Source organism: Bos grunniens, chromosome 18 (assembly GCF_055505025.1).
Source record: "Bos grunniens cultivar Pamir isolate PY7600 chromosome 18, Bosgru_T2T1.0, whole genome shotgun sequence".
NCBI classification, from domain to species: Eukaryota; Metazoa; Chordata; class Mammalia; order Artiodactyla; family Bovidae; genus Bos; species Bos grunniens.
In genome coordinates this window covers 19325892-19345043 of record NC_141182.1, presented here as the reverse complement: position 1 = coordinate 19345043, position 19152 = coordinate 19325892, and the positions used below count along the sequence as shown (strand labels likewise).

The 19152-nt window shown below is 38.7% G+C and overlaps 1 protein-coding gene across 33 annotated transcripts in view; it reads right to left on the bottom strand.

Annotated features, from left to right (window-relative positions):
- Positions 1–1628: 1628 nt before the first annotated feature.
- The window catches only part of CYLD (CYLD lysine 63 deubiquitinase), a 72200-nt gene continuing 54676 nt past the window's right edge, over positions 1629–19152 (bottom strand). For all 33 annotated transcript variants that reach the window (XM_086349497.1, XM_086349505.1, XM_086349514.1 and 30 more), the window contains 5 exons: positions 10845–10977; positions 9789–9897; positions 8878–8996; positions 8388–8604; positions 1629–6728 (listed from right to left, as the gene is read on the bottom strand). In XM_086349497.1, coding sequence (XP_086205623.1) covers positions 6544–6728; positions 8388–8604; positions 8878–8996; positions 9789–9897; positions 10845–10977 — 763 coding nt within the window. In that variant the 3' untranslated portion in view covers positions 1629–6543. The remainder of the gene's footprint in view (positions 6729–8387; positions 8605–8877; positions 8997–9788; positions 9898–10844; positions 10978–19152) is intronic.

Genomic DNA, 19152 nt, shown 5'->3' with positions numbered 1-19152 from the left:
GGTTTCATCAGAGAATGACAAGTGGGTTATGTTTCCTCAGAAACCTCCACTGGCCCTGACAAGTGGCTGCAGATACCAGTGTTATGTTGGACTAATGTAAGGAGCTGTGAAAAAGACCATGTGCCTGGTGGTGGTGTCACTGAATAGGATCCTGTGGAAACTTCCTGGGACAGCCCCCTCCCCATATCCTCTGCTTTAGCTCCTCTATGAAGTACCCAGATAACAGTATCTGATGCATACTTTGAGTTTTTCAGATGCTAAAACCACTGCCAAGTGAAAAAAATTAACTGCTTGATGCTCATGAGCACATAGCCCCCAGACCTTCTGGTGCCTAAGGACTGATGATGTAATCCTCCCTGTTACCTCACTGTCACCCAATCAGAGAACTGTGCATGAGCTGATCGCACACCCTGTGACCTGCCCCTCCCTTACATGGCTTTTAAAACCGCTTTGCTGAAACACTTCCAGGAGTTTGGGGTTTTGTGGGGGCACAAGCCACCCATTCTCCTTGCATGGCCCTGCAATGAACTTTTTTCTGCTCCAAACTCCTGTGTTTCGGTTTGTTTGGCCTCACTGTGCATCAGGCACAGGAACTTGGGTTCGGGAGCACCATCTGCAGATCCCAGCGGCTTGGGTGGGCACATGCTTGAGGCATCTGAAAAGCCTCCATCCATGAATGAATCCAGTGTGCAGCCAGAACCGAGAACTGCTGCTGTAGGCCACGTATCCCTTCCTCAGGAAGATGAGGGACAACTGGCCTCAGCGAGTCAGGAAAGGAGCAGGGACCAGGCCCCAGGAGAAGAGGCCTGGAGAGGCAATGTTCCTCTGCCAGCCTGTCAGCCCGCCTCCAACAAGGTCTGGTCTTGAATGCCCACATCCACAGGTGGGCACAAGTATATGAACAATTACTGTTGCACTGACACACCCACAGACAATTAGAAAGGATAGGATCTATGAAAAAGCATGCCAACCCTTGAGTTTGAACAAAGGAAAATCAGAGTGATGTTCAAATGGCCAAGTTTCATTATCACCAATACGTCATTTGGCTGTGGGTTTCTAAGTAGGAAAGTTCTTGAATGTACTGTATTAATATAAATATTGTCAGCTCGGACCATTCTAGCTTTCCTACCTTGGCATAACAAGAGACTGAAACTCTACAAGCAATAATTCCTGAAGAAAACTTATTATTATCAGTTACCTAATATAGCATCATGTAATCATTTCTCTGGATTATACAGAAAAGTAGTGTTTTTAATTGTCTCCTTGGCAGCTGTGAGGGATCAAGACACACTATTCTATAGTCAACAGCTTTGGCCCAATTTAAGAGATGAACAACTCTTGGTTGGATTAGAGACTGGCAGAACTGAGCTTTAATTAGGATCAGAGCTTTGTGGTGCCAAGTTATTTCAAAAAACTACACAAAATCATGATGCCAGGAGGGAACCCAGAGACCACTGGCACACGTCCCAGGAAAAGTCTATGTTTTCTAAAACAAGCACAGAGATGATGATGACAGAGATTTGATGAAGACACAGGTGTGCCTGGTACCGCATTTTCCTAAAGCAATCTTCCTCAATTCCAGTCTTCCCATAACCCAAAACCCTTCCCCAAAGAAATCAAAGAAAAACAACCATAAAAATTTAATTTTAATGATACAGAAATAGTATATAGTACATTTCTTTCCACAGCAGCACTTCAATCATCTCTAAAAAATTTAACAAAATTAAGGCTAAATCAGAGCAATCTGATAATAAAGGGATATTTTATGTGGTTTTACTTTTAAAGAATGTCTTCATAAATATAGAATGTTCATCAGGCCAAAAAAAAAAAAATGTTGAACAAGATACCAAATATGGGAAATGCAATATAAAATGTGCTCCTTTATACCAACTTCCTAACCACCATGACTTCCCCGGGAAGTTCCAAATGGGATTTTTTTTTTTTTTTTTAATGAATGTTTATGACAGGATACTAAGACTTTCTGGAGTACTACAGGCCATTTTTTAAAATAAAAAGAACAGTTGAGTCTCCCACACAATCTCCTGAAAAAATAAAAAGTGGAAGTGGACAGGGCTTTAAAGTGCAAGAGAATTACATCTGAGTCTGTGGAGCTCCAAAGGAGGATGCCTCTGGACCTGGCCTTTCCCCGCAACCTGTGTTATAAGAAGACTTTCAAATACAGTAAACAAAAATGGCATCGCTGACAAGACAGTCAGGAAAGCAAATGTATTTCTTGAATGATCTGCTCCAAATACTGACATTTATTGTGAGCAGGAAGAAGGAATGTCTTTCTTTTCCCTCTTTTCATTATCCTTGGCCATATGCGCTGGTTAGCTTTTTACCACCACTTTCAAACTCAAGAGAGACCCTTCAGCTGTTTGAGGATTTAGACTAAGATGAAGAGTCTTTTTTTTCCCCTCTTTTTCCTCCAATAAAGCTTCTGAAAGGAAACTAGACAATGCAATGCTGACTTGCTGCAAAGAAGCCTGGCTCTCTGAAGTCCCAGTCTCTGAGCAGTGACACAGCCTGGGAGGTAGAGGAGAACCCACTTTTACAGCCCCCAGCGGGTACCACACCTGCTGTCAGGGTGGCCTTCCATCCTCCACCCTCTCTCTCTTGCATCTTAGTATGCATCTGAATATTTCCATCTTAATATGCTCTCCTCCTTCTCCACCCTCACTTGCCTTGGGGAATTCAAGTATTATTTTCATTGAAGAATTGTGGGTGTGTTAACATCACCAACCCCCTAGAAAAGGCAGTCTTATTCTTCACTATGAACCTACAGTCCCCCTACTTGAACAAGGACATTTTACTTTATGACAAAAAATCTTCCCATATTAGGGTTAAGATTTTCATCATAAAATAGCAGCTAGTCTACTTTTTTTTCTTTAACTTTGCATAACAATTTCATTTTTCCATTTCTTTGGTTTCCAGAGCCTCAATTTCCCCTACAGAAATTAAATGAAGGGTAAATGTCCAGGTAAATAACATCCTCTTCAGTCTCAAGAGGGTTCCTAAGATGGTTAAAACCTCTAGGAAACAGTGGACTGAGGCATAGATACTAAAATGCATTTCTTATATGAATTCACATGTAAAAACAGAGAAACAATGTGATAAATATACAATTACCCACATGTATGTGGTAACACATACATGTTAACACAATAACATTCTATGACCACACAACCACATAAAGAAAAGATATTTTCGAGATCTTTCAGTTCAGTGTTTTTCAAATCTGGCTGATGATCACTCTCAGGGTCACCTGTGGCGGGGTGGGGTTGGGGGTGGATGGACATTTCGGGTCTAGGAAATGGGGTCTACCATTTGTGAAGTCAGATCCAGCAGGCATGGCCGAGGACCCAGAAATTTGTCTTTCTTTCCTGTAAGATTCAATAGTCCCACCCCCTTGCTATACAGAGGAAGACACTGAGGCCCAGAGAAGTGAAGACGTTGCCCAAGACTAATAAAACAAGAAACAGAGAAAGGGCGGGACCAGCTCTTGTCCCCTAGTCTACCACTTCTGTCACATCTCACTGCCTCCCAGAGCCCCCCAACCCAGCGCCCTCACACTTAGGCTAAGAAGCCTCTAGTAGACATTCTGTTGTTAGAAGTAGGTGGTAAGCTGCTCGAGGACAGGTGCTATGTCTCATGTTCCTTTTGACACAATCTTCGGTAACAAGTGTCTAAGAAATACTTGTTGGCAGGCAGTCCCTCAGCTAAGGCCTAATTCTGTCTTCTCTCACATCTCTGTCTACAATCATCAACACAGATGCAAGGTCATCTAGCTGGATATCGAGATCCATCAGAAGACAACAGTAACATCTCTGAATTTATGAAGGTGCCATGTTCACACAACAGGAATTTGAATGACAATGCAAGTTCCTTAAGATAATTACGTCTTTCCCTTGTTCCTGAATTATGTGACTTGGGTGAAAAGAAAAAAAAAAAGTGAATCCATGGGATAGAAAGAAGCTATTTACCTACAACTTTTGGCAAATATGAATTACAAAAATCCTAAACGCTTCTAAGGAAATTATCCTTAGCAACTGTAACAATTTTATATGTTATTGAGTTTTGTTTCTATCTCTCTTGGTTTGCAACGTGTATTTCCAGTTTTACAAAACATTCTTTTGTGGGTAGAGTCAAACTCCTTTGTAAAGCTGATAGCAACGGGCTGAACACATTATGAAATGGTTGCCCCCCCCCATATATATAAATTTTCACACACAAACATACACGTGTGTATTCAATGGAGGTGGGGGAACATGACTTTTCTTATAAATAAGATGATTTTACTATATTGCCATCTTGATTGTACATATGATATAGAAGAAAAGATAACAGAACCATTTAAAAGACCAATAGAAAAATATGAAAGAAAATTTAAGGCTAGAAATTAAGTAAGTCAACAGGCACAGGGGTCACTGGTGCCACACAGCCCAGCCTGCCTGTGCCCACCTGACACAGGGCTCTGCGGGAGCAGCAACAAGAAAGGACTGCTGATGGGTGGGGCGGTGCTGGAGAGGGGACACCAGGGCCTGGAAGACCCTTACCGCTAGAGGAACCATCTAGTGGGCCCTGCATCCCTTTAGTGGGTGCTCCCTCCCCAGCTAATATTAAAAGAACAGGAAGCTCTTCTTGAAGAAACTGTCCTAGAAATGGTTTATGGAAGAGGTCCCTCCCACTAGAAAGCGCCTCCACACCCTACCCATGGGGAAATAAACGTACAACCCCACAAGTCCTCTTCAAATCTTCTGCCACGAGGAGCTGAGCAGGACTAACCTTCAACTTGTGTTTTAATTTTTACAGGAAAGGAACGGTCTTCTCTTTTTTAACTGTTAAATCCAATCTTACCTAGATATAGAGTCCTAATCATTTCTCTAGAGAGCCTTTTAAAATCACATTGATAAGCTCCTACATCCATGTATTCATCCAACACGTACTGATTAAGGGGTGACTGGACTTGTGGAAAGTCGGGGCTAGAGGGAACCTTAGGCATCTTGCTCCCCAGGCTCCTCATTAACCCCAGGGTGATGGGGTGGGGCTGGTCCCAATCTCTCTGGACCTAGTATCCAGATCACCAGTCACCCAGGTACTGAGCAAAACTTCATGCAAAAGTTATGTACTTTTTTCATTTCAAAAATGAAAAAATTATGACAAAATTTTCTGTAGATTATGATTCATAATAATGAATCCTAGCTAATAAATACCAGGAAAATGGAGTGACAAAACCAAAGGGTAAATGCGACTTTAAAAAGAAAAAATTGCAGGGTTTGCAAAGATTCTTTCCCTTCTTTTGGACATTCAGTATTTTATGAAGTTATATGCTAGACACACATGACAACCTCTGCCTTTCCATGCAGTTAGGAAGTCATTCCACAGAGACACCATCGCCACGCAACACGTCCCACAGCACTGACACGGACAACCTATGCTGCTAGTCTACAACAGACACACACTACAGGTATTAGCTAGGAAAACATCCATTTTCTACTTATTGAATCAGGAGGAAGGCAAAGCTGCTACTAACAGTTCAATAAAATATCTGGTTCGTAACTGTCATTATCTCAAGGGATATCAGACTGAACTTAATGCAGGAACTGATCTAAGTTCTAGACAGTCTTATCTAAGATAGTAGAGGTTGAGACAGCCAATACATCTCTTCAGGGAAATTTCAATGAGTGATTCTATATGACCAATTCATTTTCCTATTAACCTTATATTTGTATAGGAATATATTTATCACCCCAACTCTTTAATAAAATTTATTGTGCCCCACTGCATAAGAGAGTCTTTAAAAAAGAAAAGAAAGCTGTTAGCTGACAGTTACTACTATGAATGGAGAGCTTCAATTGCTGTATATGTGAATCCCCCAGGAAAACTACATCAAAAATGGACATTTCATGACAAAAATCACTCATTTATCTTAAAACCAGAACAAATAGAAAACACCATTGAGGAAATTTAAATACTTTTGTGACCACTACCACAGAAACACAGAAACTCAGATTGCAGACATGCAGGAATCGGCACTAGAAAGGGAAGAATTAACAAATCAAACTCAAAACAACTTTAATCACTGGATTGAAAATAGACTCAATAAAACCAAAGTATATCCTCCTCAAGGCAACAATTAGCTACAAAGGAAAAATGATTTCATAACCTTGGTCCATAAAGAAGACACATTTATTTACATTCTCAATGGACTAAAAGAGGTTTTAAACTGTCACAATTAAAATTTTATGCTTCCAAAAATATCTTATGATCAATGCACTTAACTTAAAGCTTCAGGTATTAATAACTTCATTTAGACTTCTTAAAAAACCAACACAAACATACTCTCTAGAGTGCAAAATGCTTATTAAATACTTTAGTAACACAAAAGCAATTTGTTTTTAAACGCAGGAATCCTGCGTTGAAGGATCATCACCACAAAGACATCCATTGCCGGCAATGGACGCTGAACAGAACTGCCAGCTCAAGTGAGATGCAACACGAAAACTGTGTGTTTGATTTCTGCACCCGTCCAGATGATCCTGTTTATTTGTATAGACTCATGGTTGGACTCTGGTACATGCACATGTATGCATCACAGAGAAGTCTTCGTGCACAGCCTTGGATTCTTCTGGAGTCCAAGGAATGCAGATCATCGAGAGACATTTTCAAGTACTCTCCTACTTCTGGGCATGGGGTAACTTGAGGAATGTTGAAGCCATTCTGACCACCTATGGAGAAGAGAAAGAGGCGTATTGAGGGCAGTGAAGTTATAAACACTTTTGCTGCCCTGCCCCACCAAAGTAACTTTACAATTCCGTAATTTAGTTAACATTAATTTCCAGGATCAGAAAGACCTCATTTTACTTCTGATTTCTAGAAGTCCTCTGTTTAACTCTTGACAGTCTCACTTCTTGGTTTCTGAAAGGATTCTGGGACCAACAGTGAATATAATTGGTCAAAAGATATATATCCTGAGCAAAGTCCAAAATCTACTTCCCAGGTTTCTCGGTGCATTCAGTCAAGGAATAGTGTCACCTACACGTGTGCACACACGTTCAACTCTTCACATTCCCAAACCCCTTCCTGGACACAAGCACCCCTGTTTGCTTTACCATAAGCCTGGCCAGTTTAGAGCAGATCTAGTAGCTTAAAGTAGATCTAGTAAAATGAATACTATTTTATTCCCCTAAGTTTAAAAAACATATTTGTGTAACTCTAACAAGGTTCTGTTTTACATTTCATTAGACAGCATGAAGATATAAGGCATGGTCTTAGGGACCCCAGGAAAGGTTCTTCTGCTTTAGCCTCCCCATGGCTTTTCTAAAAATATCTGGAACCCCTGTGCTTTTGAATTTCATGCTTATATGCAAATTTTAACTGGGCTAGGGACATATTTACAGATGGAGCTGTGCTATATCAAATGTCTGAATACTAAGAAAATGTTGAGAACCCATGAGGCAGACCTTGGGCATCTGATCAAGAGTCTGCCACAAGGGGGTGTCCTAGGTCACTAGGGGACCACACCAGAAGACTTGGGTCCTGGAGTGTGAGAGAGTGGCTAAAGGAAAAACGGGGTATGGAGGAACTGGAGGGATATGGAAGTCATATTCCCACAACTGTGCCTAGGGCTGATCCTAATCTGTAAACTCTATACAGGCAGGAGTACAGCTGTTTCGACAACTGCTTCATTTTTGAAACCTACTAGAGCCCTGGGCACTTCACATGCACTCATTAGGTATTTGTTAAATAATGACTAAACATCCTAGAAAGCAGCCTAGAAGGTGCAGTATATTCCCCAGTTCAGGAAGAAAGACATTATACATAGAATAAGATATTTTTCCAAAGAAGACATTTACTTCTATTCTTAGCTTTGTCATTTAGAAGACACATGGTTTAGTATATAAAAGAACATAAGCACTGAATTTAGAAAGACTGAATTAAATACAAGCTCTGAGACCTTAGGCACCTTAAATCTCAGCTTTAGTAAGACAAAAATAGGAACCACTCCCATTTTGCAAGGATTTAGGTAAATGACCTAAAGTCCCTCCCAGAAAGCTTGGCACAGAAGTACTTAAGAAATGATGACTACAGTACAGAAAATGAGAGGAGCTCAAAAGTCAAGGACAACAAAGTAGAAATAAAAACTCTCAGCCTTAAAGGAAAAAAATCTGATTCCTTTTTTTTTTTTTAAAAAGACTCTATGCATGTCAAACTATCACAACAATACTATTCCTTAGTTTCATAGCAAGGTTGTTAAAGCATCACCAAGATAATCCTGAACAGCTTTTCCCAACACTGTTTTGTTACTCAGACCAGGCTAGCCCACTACAACTATCCCACTACAAACTCAACTATAGCCACATGTGGAAGAAAGGTCTGTAAAGTACCATCCCGATCAGCCATGCTGTCGAAGAAGAGCCAGGCAGAGTCGTCTTTCCCATACTTCACAAAAGCGACATAGTGGCTTGTTTCTATGCAGAGGACAGCAAATAACTCCATCTTCTGGCAGGGGATGCAGCCGTGTCTCCAGTCCCAGTCAGGCAGATCTTTGGGAAGTGACACTGGGTTGTATTTATGATTCAGCCTCTTAGGATGAAGGTGGACCTATAACAGAACATAAAAGAAAAAGCCATTAAGGAACCAAACTCAATGTTTGAAGGGAATGGACTCCACTTACTCTAATGGAATATGTCCCTATAAATAGTAACTGAGTACCCCATGGAAATCCATCAAATAAACAGAAGAAGCATATCCCTTAATTATGAATTTTTTAAGTTAATCATGATTTTGAAAACTTTTTAAAACCTGAAATCTGGTTCAACTACAAATGATTTACTATTTATTAAGAGAATATCCATTAAGTGAAGTCAAACTTACTTGAGCATTGCAGGTTTTACAAAACTGCTTGATTTTGCCAGCTGAGATGTCAGGGTCATCATAGCATTCTCTACACTCATACATTGCAAGCCCTCCACATATCCGGCACTGCCTGGGGGCTGAAAAGGGTGGGGTGTGGGGGAGGTAAAGGGTCTTTTACAATGCATTCTTTTATTTTAAAAGATTAAAAAGAAAAATTAAGTTTTAAAAAGGATAATGCTCATGGACTCAATAAAGTCTATCCCTCCCCACCCCTCATAAAGTTTAAATTGGATTTCCTTGGATTCAGAATATTTTTAAAGACATTTTCTCTGACCAAATGACTTTAAAAAAATAATACACTCAGAGTGTTCCTCCTGATTATAAAACTTCTACTGATGAATGTGCTAAGATACAAGAGAACATACAGAAGAAAACTGAAAGCATCTACAATTTCAGTTAGTAGGAGATAACCATTCTTGTAATTTCTCTTATAACTTTATATCTGCATACTTAACATAACTCTGTGTGTGTGTGTGTGTGTGTGCGTAGCTCCTCTTGTAGACAATATCAACATACCTTTTCACTTAACATTACATCATGACCACTTTCATATAACACTGGTCTTCAAAAACATGAATTTGAATAGCAGTACTTATGCTGTACAGATACACTGCAATTCACTTAACTACTCTCCTCTAGTTAACATATAGAGTGCTTCTAATTTCTTATTCATAAACCTATTTGCATATGAAATCTTGATTTACATGTCTGATTTTTTCAGAACAAATTTCTAGTGTAATATTTCCAAGCTCTTCAGACAGCAAATTGTCTTTAAGAAAACTTGTATCCTGTTAGACTCTTATTCACAATTAATGTGAATGACCTGATAGACTACTGCTGAAAAACAAACTAAAAAATCTTATACTTACTGTCTTCAAGTAAATCTGTTATATTTAGTTCCAGAGAAGGAAAAATTTTTTTAAAGAGTTTGAAGTCTTTTCCAAATCGAGGCATCTGAATAATCAGACATGATGGTGCCTTAAAAAAAAAGATACATAATTTTAGAATCAAAACACTGAAAAATTTCCCTGAAATTCCCCCAAAATAGTCATGGTTGTCAAACCAAGCAGTGGTTCCACTATAACATGGATGGCCTGTAAAATGGGATCTGCATGTGAACACAGAGTATGAAGGCAGAGCACCAAAGAGCCACAAGCCTCAAGTAGTCCAAGATGTATGGACACATGGACACACAGGTCAGGCAGTTCAACCACCTGGGATCTCAAAGAATATGATGACTTTACAGAGTAACATTTCACTTTGAGTTTATATTTTTCAAAAGGTTTCAGAAAAATTGTTTTTGCAAGTATAATTAAGAAATTCATCACTGAAGGACACTATTCCTTATATTTCAATTACCAATTTATTTCATTACCAATAAATAATGGTAGCTATTAAGGTTTTATCAGAACATCTCTTTAAAAATGGATACAATGAAAATGAGCCACAGCCCATGCTACTAAGATCATGAAGATACTCAGTAAAAGAAAAGTAAACTATATCACTTGTTCATTTACAATAAGTGAGTTTTGTCTTTCATTGAAGGAGGAAAAGTAAACATTCCTTTGGATGATATGCTTGAGCAAACTATTAAATTGGATAAAATGTGAAATTGGATGAAATGACAACAGAAACCTTCACAATCTTTTTTCCTCTAAGCTACTTAAATGTTTTCAAGTTACAAATCAGATTGATATTTTTTTGGCACCAAAAATCTAAAAAGTTCAATCTTAGTATTTTCTACTAAGTTCAATTTAAAGTATTTCCTACAAGGACAAAGCTGAAGCATGGCATAATTTTTAAATTTGTGTTAACAGTTTGTGTTTATAACTGTTCTCAGTGGGTTAAAATTAATAGTTATTGAAGTTATAGTTTTCTTAAGAAGCCTAAGGACTTGAATATAAAATACAGTAATTATCACGTACCTCAGCAAATTTCAGGTTACTGTTGATAAAAGAACATTCTAATAATTGCTGAATTGTAGGAACTCCAACTTTCTCATTTTTTTCCATAAAAATTTGATAGAAGTAACAATCTTGTACTTTTTGACCTGCTGATCTAAAAATATGCAGAAAAAGCCAGATAATTTACTTATGAAATGCATCAGAAAGTGAAGTGGTTCTAGGGGCATTTGAGAACACAAAAACTATTGAGAACAGAAATCTGCAACTCTGACAGTCAGAACAACAGGGACAAAGACAATCATTTAGATAAAATAATTAAATGTACTTGTGCATAAGAACTTACAAATTATTTATTTTAGTTTTCATACTGAAAGTTTCCTTAGTGATTAGGAGAAAAATAATGCAATAACATCTGCAATCAAAAAGCATTTGTGAATAATAATAACCAGAAGCTAATATCATTGGTTCAACTTTATTGTCCAAAGCTAGAAAACAGTAAACTGCATTTAATGCCTTTAACAGGAAAGTCAGTTCATACATGGCTGAATGGGACAAACCCTTAGAGACCTTCCAGATGGTCTAAAGACCTTCTGGACCTTTAGAAATTTTTAATTTCTAAAATGAAGGCCCTGCAGGGCAAAGGATCATCCTTCCCAGCAAGTCAAAAGCAGAGCCAGGTGTAAAACCCAGGTGTCCTCTAACAACTGTTCGCTATTCTCTGCACTCAAGAATGTTCTCTTTAGAAGGTCACTCGTTTATTCAACAAGCACCCAGTTAGGACCCACTGTATGCAAATATCAGTATTACCCTTACATATTTTCCCTTCTAAATATTTTACTAGAATGCATGAAAATTCAAGACTAACTGTACCAAAAGAATCAATAATCTTTAAATCTACTACTTACCCTTTTTAGCAGAATTTCTGGGCATAGAATCAGGCAATTTATAATTAGATTTATAAGTAGATTTCAAGATTTTTAGGGAAAAATATTAATACAGACACTAACCTCAGAAACCCTCAGTTTCCCAAAGCAACTTAAACCCTGAAATAAAGACAACTTATGTGGTAACAAAGCAGAAATTCTTGAGAACCCATGACGAAAAAAAAAAAAAAGATAACCAAAAAATCTGAAGGTTATGCTGTACCGATATTTTAATCTATTATTGATGACAATAAAATGCCAGCATTTTTCTGTGAAAGTCAAAAAGCATTAAAAAGAATCAACAGGTAACAGAAAAAATAAGACTGGAAACAAAGAAAACAGAAGTAGTAGAGGTGAGCAAAACTCAGAAATATTAATAGTGATAGAGAGAGATGGTGGTTGGAGGGAGCACAGAGAGGCAAACATGAGATGGGAATCAAAAATGAGGATGTAATACCAACAGCTTTGTGATATTTGGACAGAAAACAAGAGGGGGAGGGGAGCAGCAACCACTCACACCTCATAACTGAAGTTCTAGAAGGTTAATAATATCCTAGGGTGATTAGCTCCTTTGCTTTTCGCTTCTCTTCTTTACACAGCTATTTGTAAGGCCTCCCCAGATAGCCATTTTGCTTTTTTGCATTTCTTTTCCACGGGGATGGTCTTGATCTCTGTCTCCTGTACAATGTCACACGAATCTCCAACCATAGTTCATCAGGCACTCTATCAATCAGATTTAGTCCCTTAAATCTATTTCTCACTTCCACTGTATAATCATAAGGGATTTGATTTAGGTCATACCTAAATGGTTTTCCCTACTTTCTTCAATTTAAGTCTGAATTTGGCAATAAGGAGTTCATAATCTGAGCCACAGTCAGCTCCTGGTCTTGTTTTTGTTGACTGTATAGAGCTTCTCCATCTTTGGCTGCAAAGAATATATTGATTAATCTGATTTTGGTGTTGACCATCTGGTGATGTTCATGTGTAGAGTCTTCTCTTGTGTTGTCGGAAGAGGGTGTTTGCTATGACTAGTGCATTTTCTTGGCAAAACTCTATTAGTCTTTGCCCTGCTTCATTCCGTATTCCAAGGCCAAATTTGCCTGTTACTCCAGGTGTTTCTTGACTTCCTACTTTTGCATTCCAGTCTCCTATAATGAAAAGGACATCTTTTTTGGGTGTTAGTTATAAAAGGTCTTGTAGGTCTTCATAGAACTGTTCAATTTCAGCTTCTTCAGCATTACTGGTTGGGGCATAGACTTGGATTACTGTGATACTGAATGGTTTGCCTTGGAAACGAACGGAGATCATTCTGTCGTTTGAGATTGCATCCAAGTACTGCATTTCGGACTCTTTTGTTGACCATGATGGCTACTCCATTTCTTCTAAGGTACTCCTGCCCGCAGTAGTAGATATAATGGTCATCTGAGTTAAATTCACCCATTCCAGTCCATTTTAGTTAGCTGATTTCTAGAATGTCAACGTTCACTCTTGCTATCTCCTGTTTGACCACTTCCAATTTGCCTTGATTCATGGACCTGACATTCCAGGTTCCTATGCAGTACTGCTCTTTACAGCATCGGACCTTGCTTCTATCACCAGTCACATCCAAAAGCAAAGAAGAAAAGGAAAGATATAAGCATCTGAATGCAGAGTTCCAAAGAATGGCAAGAAGAGATAAGAAAGCCTTCCTCAGCCATCAATGCAAAGAAATAGAGGAAAACAACAGAATGGGAAAGACTAGAGATCTCTTCAAGAAAATTAGAGATACCAATGGAACATTTCATGCAAAGATGGGCTCAATAAAGGACAGAAATGGTATGGACCTAACAGAAGCAGAAGATATTAAGAAGAGGTGGCAGGAATACACAGAAGAACTATACAAAAAAGATCTTCACAACCAAGATAATCATGATGGTGTGATCACTCACCTAGAGCCAGACATCCTGGAATGTGAAGTCAAGTGGGCCTTAGGAAGCATCACTACAAACAAAGCTAGTGGAGGTGATGGAATTCCAGTTGAGCTACTTCAAATCCTGAAAGATGATGCTGTCAAAGTGCTGCACTCAATATGCCAGCAAATTTGGAAAACTCAGCAGTGGCCACAGGACTAGAAAAGGTCAGTTTTCATTCCAATCCCAAAGAAAGGCAATGCCAAAGAATGCTCAAACTACCACACAATTGCACTCATCTCATACACTAGTAAAGTAATGCTCAAAATTCTCCAAGCCAGTCTTCAGCAATACATGAACCGTGAACTTCCAGATGTTCAAGCTGGTTTTAGAAAAGGCAGAGAAACCAGAGATCAAATTGCCAACACCCGCTGGATCATGGAGAAACCAAGAGAGTTCCAGAAAAACATCTATTTCTGCTTTATTGACTATGCCAAAGCCTTTGACTGTGTGGATCACAATAACTGTGGAAAATTCTCAAAGAGATGGGAATACCAGACCACCTGACCTGCCTCTGGAGAAACCTATATGCAGGTCAGGAAGCAACAGTTAGAACTGGACATGGAACAACAGACTGGTTCCAAATAGGAAAAGGAATACGTCAAGGCTATATATTGTCACCCTGCTTATTTAACTTATATGCAGAGTACATCATGAGAAACGCTGGGCCGGAAGAAGCACAAGCTGGAATCAAGATTGCCGGGAGAAATATCAATAACCTCAGATATGCAAATGACACCACCTTTATGGCAGAAAGTGAAGAAGAACTAAAAAGCCTCTTGATGAAAGTGGAAGTGGAGAGTGAAAAAGTTGGCTTAAAGCTCAACATTCAGAAAACGAAGATCATGGCATCCGGTCCCATCACTTCATGGGAAATAGATGAGGAAACAGTGGAAACAGTATCAGACTTTATTTTTGGGGGGCTCCAAAATCACTGCAGATGGTGACTGCAGCCATGAAATTAAAAGACACTTACTCCTTGGAAGAAAAGTTATGACCAACCTAGATAGCATATTGAAAAGCAAAGACATTACTTTGGCAACAAAGATCCGTCTAGTCAAGGCTATGGTTTTTCCTGTGGTCATGTATGGATGTGAGAGTTGGACTGTGAAGAAAGCTAAGCGCTGAAGAATTGATGCTTTTGAACTGTGGTGTTGGAGAAGACTCTTGAGAGTCCCTTGGACTGCAAGGAGATCCAACCAGTCCATTCTGAAGGAGATCAGCCCTGGGATTTCTTTGGAAGGAATGATGCTAAAGCTGAAACTCCAATACTTTGGCCACCTCATGTGAAGAGTTGACTCATTGGAAAAGACTCTGATGCTGGGAGGGATTGGGGGCAGGAGGAGAAGGGGACGACAGAGGATGAGATGGCTGGATGGCATCACTGACTCGATGGACATGAGTCTGAGTCAACTCCGGGAGTTGGTGATGGACAGGGAGGCCTGGCGTGCTGTGATTCATGGGGTCGAAAAGAGTCAGACACGGCTGAGCGACTGAACTGAATTGAACTGAGGGTGATTAGCTCATCACTGAGAAACACATATATAAGAATTAGAGCAAAATTGATGGTATTGTACAAAACCACACACCTTACATTTCTGTTTATCACTGCCCTCCCCCCCAAAAAAAACTAAGAGCAGAAGGATACAAATGTTGTATTAACTTTAAAAGAAAACAGATGTCTAGGGAGGAAATAAAAGTATTCATGGGTTTGTAGGTCTATCTTTGTAACACATAGTGGGTAGTTGACTAAAATTTTTTACAGATTCTGGATTATCTAGTAATATGGAATATAACATATCCATGTAATAAGAATTCCCAGTTCGGAAGTTGCTGTATAATACAGGGAGCTCAACCTGATGTTCTGTGATGACTGAGAGGGGTGGGTGGTGGTGGAAAGAGTGGGAGGGAGACTCAAGGAGGGGATATATGTATACATATAGCTGATTATATAGGACGATCCCCTGGAGGAGGGCATGTCAACCCACTCCAGTATCTTGCCTGGAGAATCCCATGGACAGAAGAGACTGGTGGGCTACAGCCAATAGGATCACAAAGAGTCAGACATGACTGAGTGACTTAGGACACACACACAGTTGATTCACGTTGTATGGCAGAAACCAACACAACACTGTAAAGCAATTATACTTCAATCAAACATTTAAAAAATAAAAGAAGAATCCCCAGTTTTATGGTTCTATAGTAAGAGGTACTCAATAGTACAACCTGAATATTCCCTTATATCTGCTTCCTGATACTGATTTTTTCCATTATTTTTCCTGGAGTGCTTCACCTCCATCCACTAGATTCTCCCCTTGGTGGCTATAACTTCAGTTTCATGCTAGCACCCCCAACACAATTAGTCATTGCTACTGTTTTTAAGTATGAAAGCTTGATATACCTACATTTACCAATTTCTTGCTTGACTTCCTTGTTTCTTGCATAACATTCCCTTATTCTAAATTTGGTTTTATGTAATAAGTCTCTGACTGGTAATTTAGTCCTGGTTCTTTCTGCTCAGGAATTTTGTGCATCTTTTTTCTTATAATTTAAGTTTGTCAGAAGTTCTGTAAAATCTTCAGTTATTATCTCTCAAACTATTGCTGCTTCCCTAATCTCTAGTGATTCCTGTGAGAACTACAATTGGAATTTGTCTGTCATGTCTCTTTTCTTCCTTGTTATCCTTTATTTTTTATAACTCTGTCCCTTTGGGCTACATTCTAGGTAATTTCTTCAGATCTACCTTGTAAATGAGCAATTCTCTCCTTAGTTGTGCATACTGCATTCAGTGAGGTATCCTCTCCCAGCCATATCTATATGGCTATACTCAAGTAGGAAATGGCAACCCACTCTAGTTTTCATGCCTGGAAAATTCCATGGATAAAGGAGTCTGGTGGGCTATAGTCCATGGAGTTGCAGAGTCAGACATGACTGAACACAAACACACACACATATGTATAAACCATACATATATAAACTACACACACACACATACATATACACACATATATAAACTATATAGTTTTTTTATTCTATTTATGATAATTTCATCTTTTTTTATTTTTCTTTGTTATTAAATCTATACTTGTCCTCCATAGGTATCTAATTCCTTCTTTATTCTCTTCACCATTTAAAAATATTTCATACTAAGAATATCATTTTAGAATAGTCTCTAAGGTACTCATCTGTTGCATCAGCTGACTCTCCCTCATTCAGAAAGATGGGTCTATGGAGGTGAAGAATGACACTCGGGAGAAAACTGCTAACCTTTAAAGTATCTTTTTTCATATTTTTATAATCTTAAGTGATTCTCAATATGAAGGGGCTGCTGAAGGGGGAGGAGAGGCAGAGCTTCCCAGGGCCCTCTTGAAACTCCACAATACCTTAGACACTGAGATATATTTCTATATGTACCTGACCCCTCCTCACCCACTCTGAGAATCACTGCAGTATTCATCCTGTGTTATTACCAGGAATGTATTACCTCCCCAATGGGCTATGGGGAAAAAAAAACAAAACAAAACTGTTTTAATCATCTGAACCTTAACTCTTCAAGATGAAAAACAAAAGTGATTTTTTTTCCTCCCAAATTGCCTGCTAAATTTCCTACATTATGTATTAAATATATTTCCTTCCTAATTTGTATTTGAAGGTTGACATACTGAAATACCACATACAGTTAATTCTACATCTGGGCTTTGTCTTCAGTTCTATCTATTCAGTTTCTAATTGTGTGCCAGTATCATACTGCTTTAATGTCTGTTGTGCTATCTTTATAGCTTATAATAGAATTGTTTTTTAAAAACACTACAATGTTTTCACATCTTGTAGAGATTTCTAAAATTGTTTTACAGCATTCCAAAGTGGGGGAAAAGTTAAGATCTTGATGATGTACAAATTATTTTGTAAAAATTAACATGTTAAACTTATTTAATCTTTATACTTAAATATAATCTTTCTCATTAATTAATCAAATCACTTTTTAGCTCTGGACAACTTTTTAAAAAATCTATCTCAATAAAGTTGATTTCTTAGAATTTTATACTTTCATGAAGCATGAAATTATCCTTTCTTCATATTTGCTACTGATAAACAAATACAATTGATTTCTCCATGATTTTATTCTACACGGCCAAATTACAAATTTTTGTATTAATACTACAGTTTCTAAACAATTCTCTAGGATTTTCTAGGTATACATATGTGCAGGTTAAGTCACTTCAGTCATGTCCTACTCTTGTGACCTTATGGACTCTAGTCTGCCAGGCTCCTCTGTCCATGGGATTCTCCAGGCAAGAATACTGGAGTGGGTTGCCATGCCCCCCTCCAGGGGATCTTCCCAAGCCAGGGGTCAAACCTGCATCTCTTATATATTCTGCATTGGCAGGCAGGTTCTTTACCACTAGCACCACCTGGGAAGCCCAGGTATACATATAGTTATCACCATATTTGAAGAGATGATAAATATATCCTGTCTTATTTCATTAGCCAGAACTTCCAAAACATTATCAAATTATAACTGCAGTATTGTCCATCAACCCTTCCTTCCTTTCTTTTTCTCATTAACTAAACATTGGCATCAAAGAAAATCACTTGAGACATTGAGATGAGTAAGAATCCTTGTCTGTGTTAGCTTTTAAGGAAGTGCAACCTCAAAAATGACAGAATGATCTCAGCTCATTTCCAAGGCAAACTATTTAACATCACAGTAATCCAAGTCTATGCCCCAAGCAGTAATGCCAAAGAGGCTGAAGTCGAACGGTTCAATGAAGACCTACAAGACAGAACTAACACCAAAAAAAGATGTCCTTTTCATCATAGGCAATTGTAATGCAAAAGGAGAAAGTCAAGAGACAGCTTAGAGTTAACAGGCAAGTTTGGCATTAGGGTACAAGATGAAGCAGGGCAAAGGCTAACAGAGTTTTGTCAAGGGAACACACTAGTTACAGCAAACACCCTTTTCCAACAACACAAGAGATGACTCTACACATGGACATCATCAGATGGTCAATACTGAAATCAGACTGATTAAATTCTTTGCAGCCAAAGATGGAGAAGCTCTATGCTGTCAGCAAAAACAAGACCTGGAGCTGACTATGGCTCTGATCACCAGCTCCTTATTGCAAAATTCAGGCTTAAACTGAAGAAAAGTAGGGAAAACCACTAGGTCATTCAAGTATGACCTAAGTCAAATCCATTATGATTATATAGTGGAGGTGACGATTTAAGGGATTAGATCTGGTAAACAGAATGCCTGAAGAACTATGGACGGAGTTTGTAACACTGTACACGAAGTGGTGACCAAAACCATCCCAAAGAAGAACTATACAAAAGGTCTTAATGACCTGGACAACCAAGATGGTGTGATCACTCCAGACATCTGGAGTGTGAAATCATGTGGATCTTAGATAGTGTTTGTACAATCAAAGCTAATAGAAGTGATGGATTCCAGCTGAG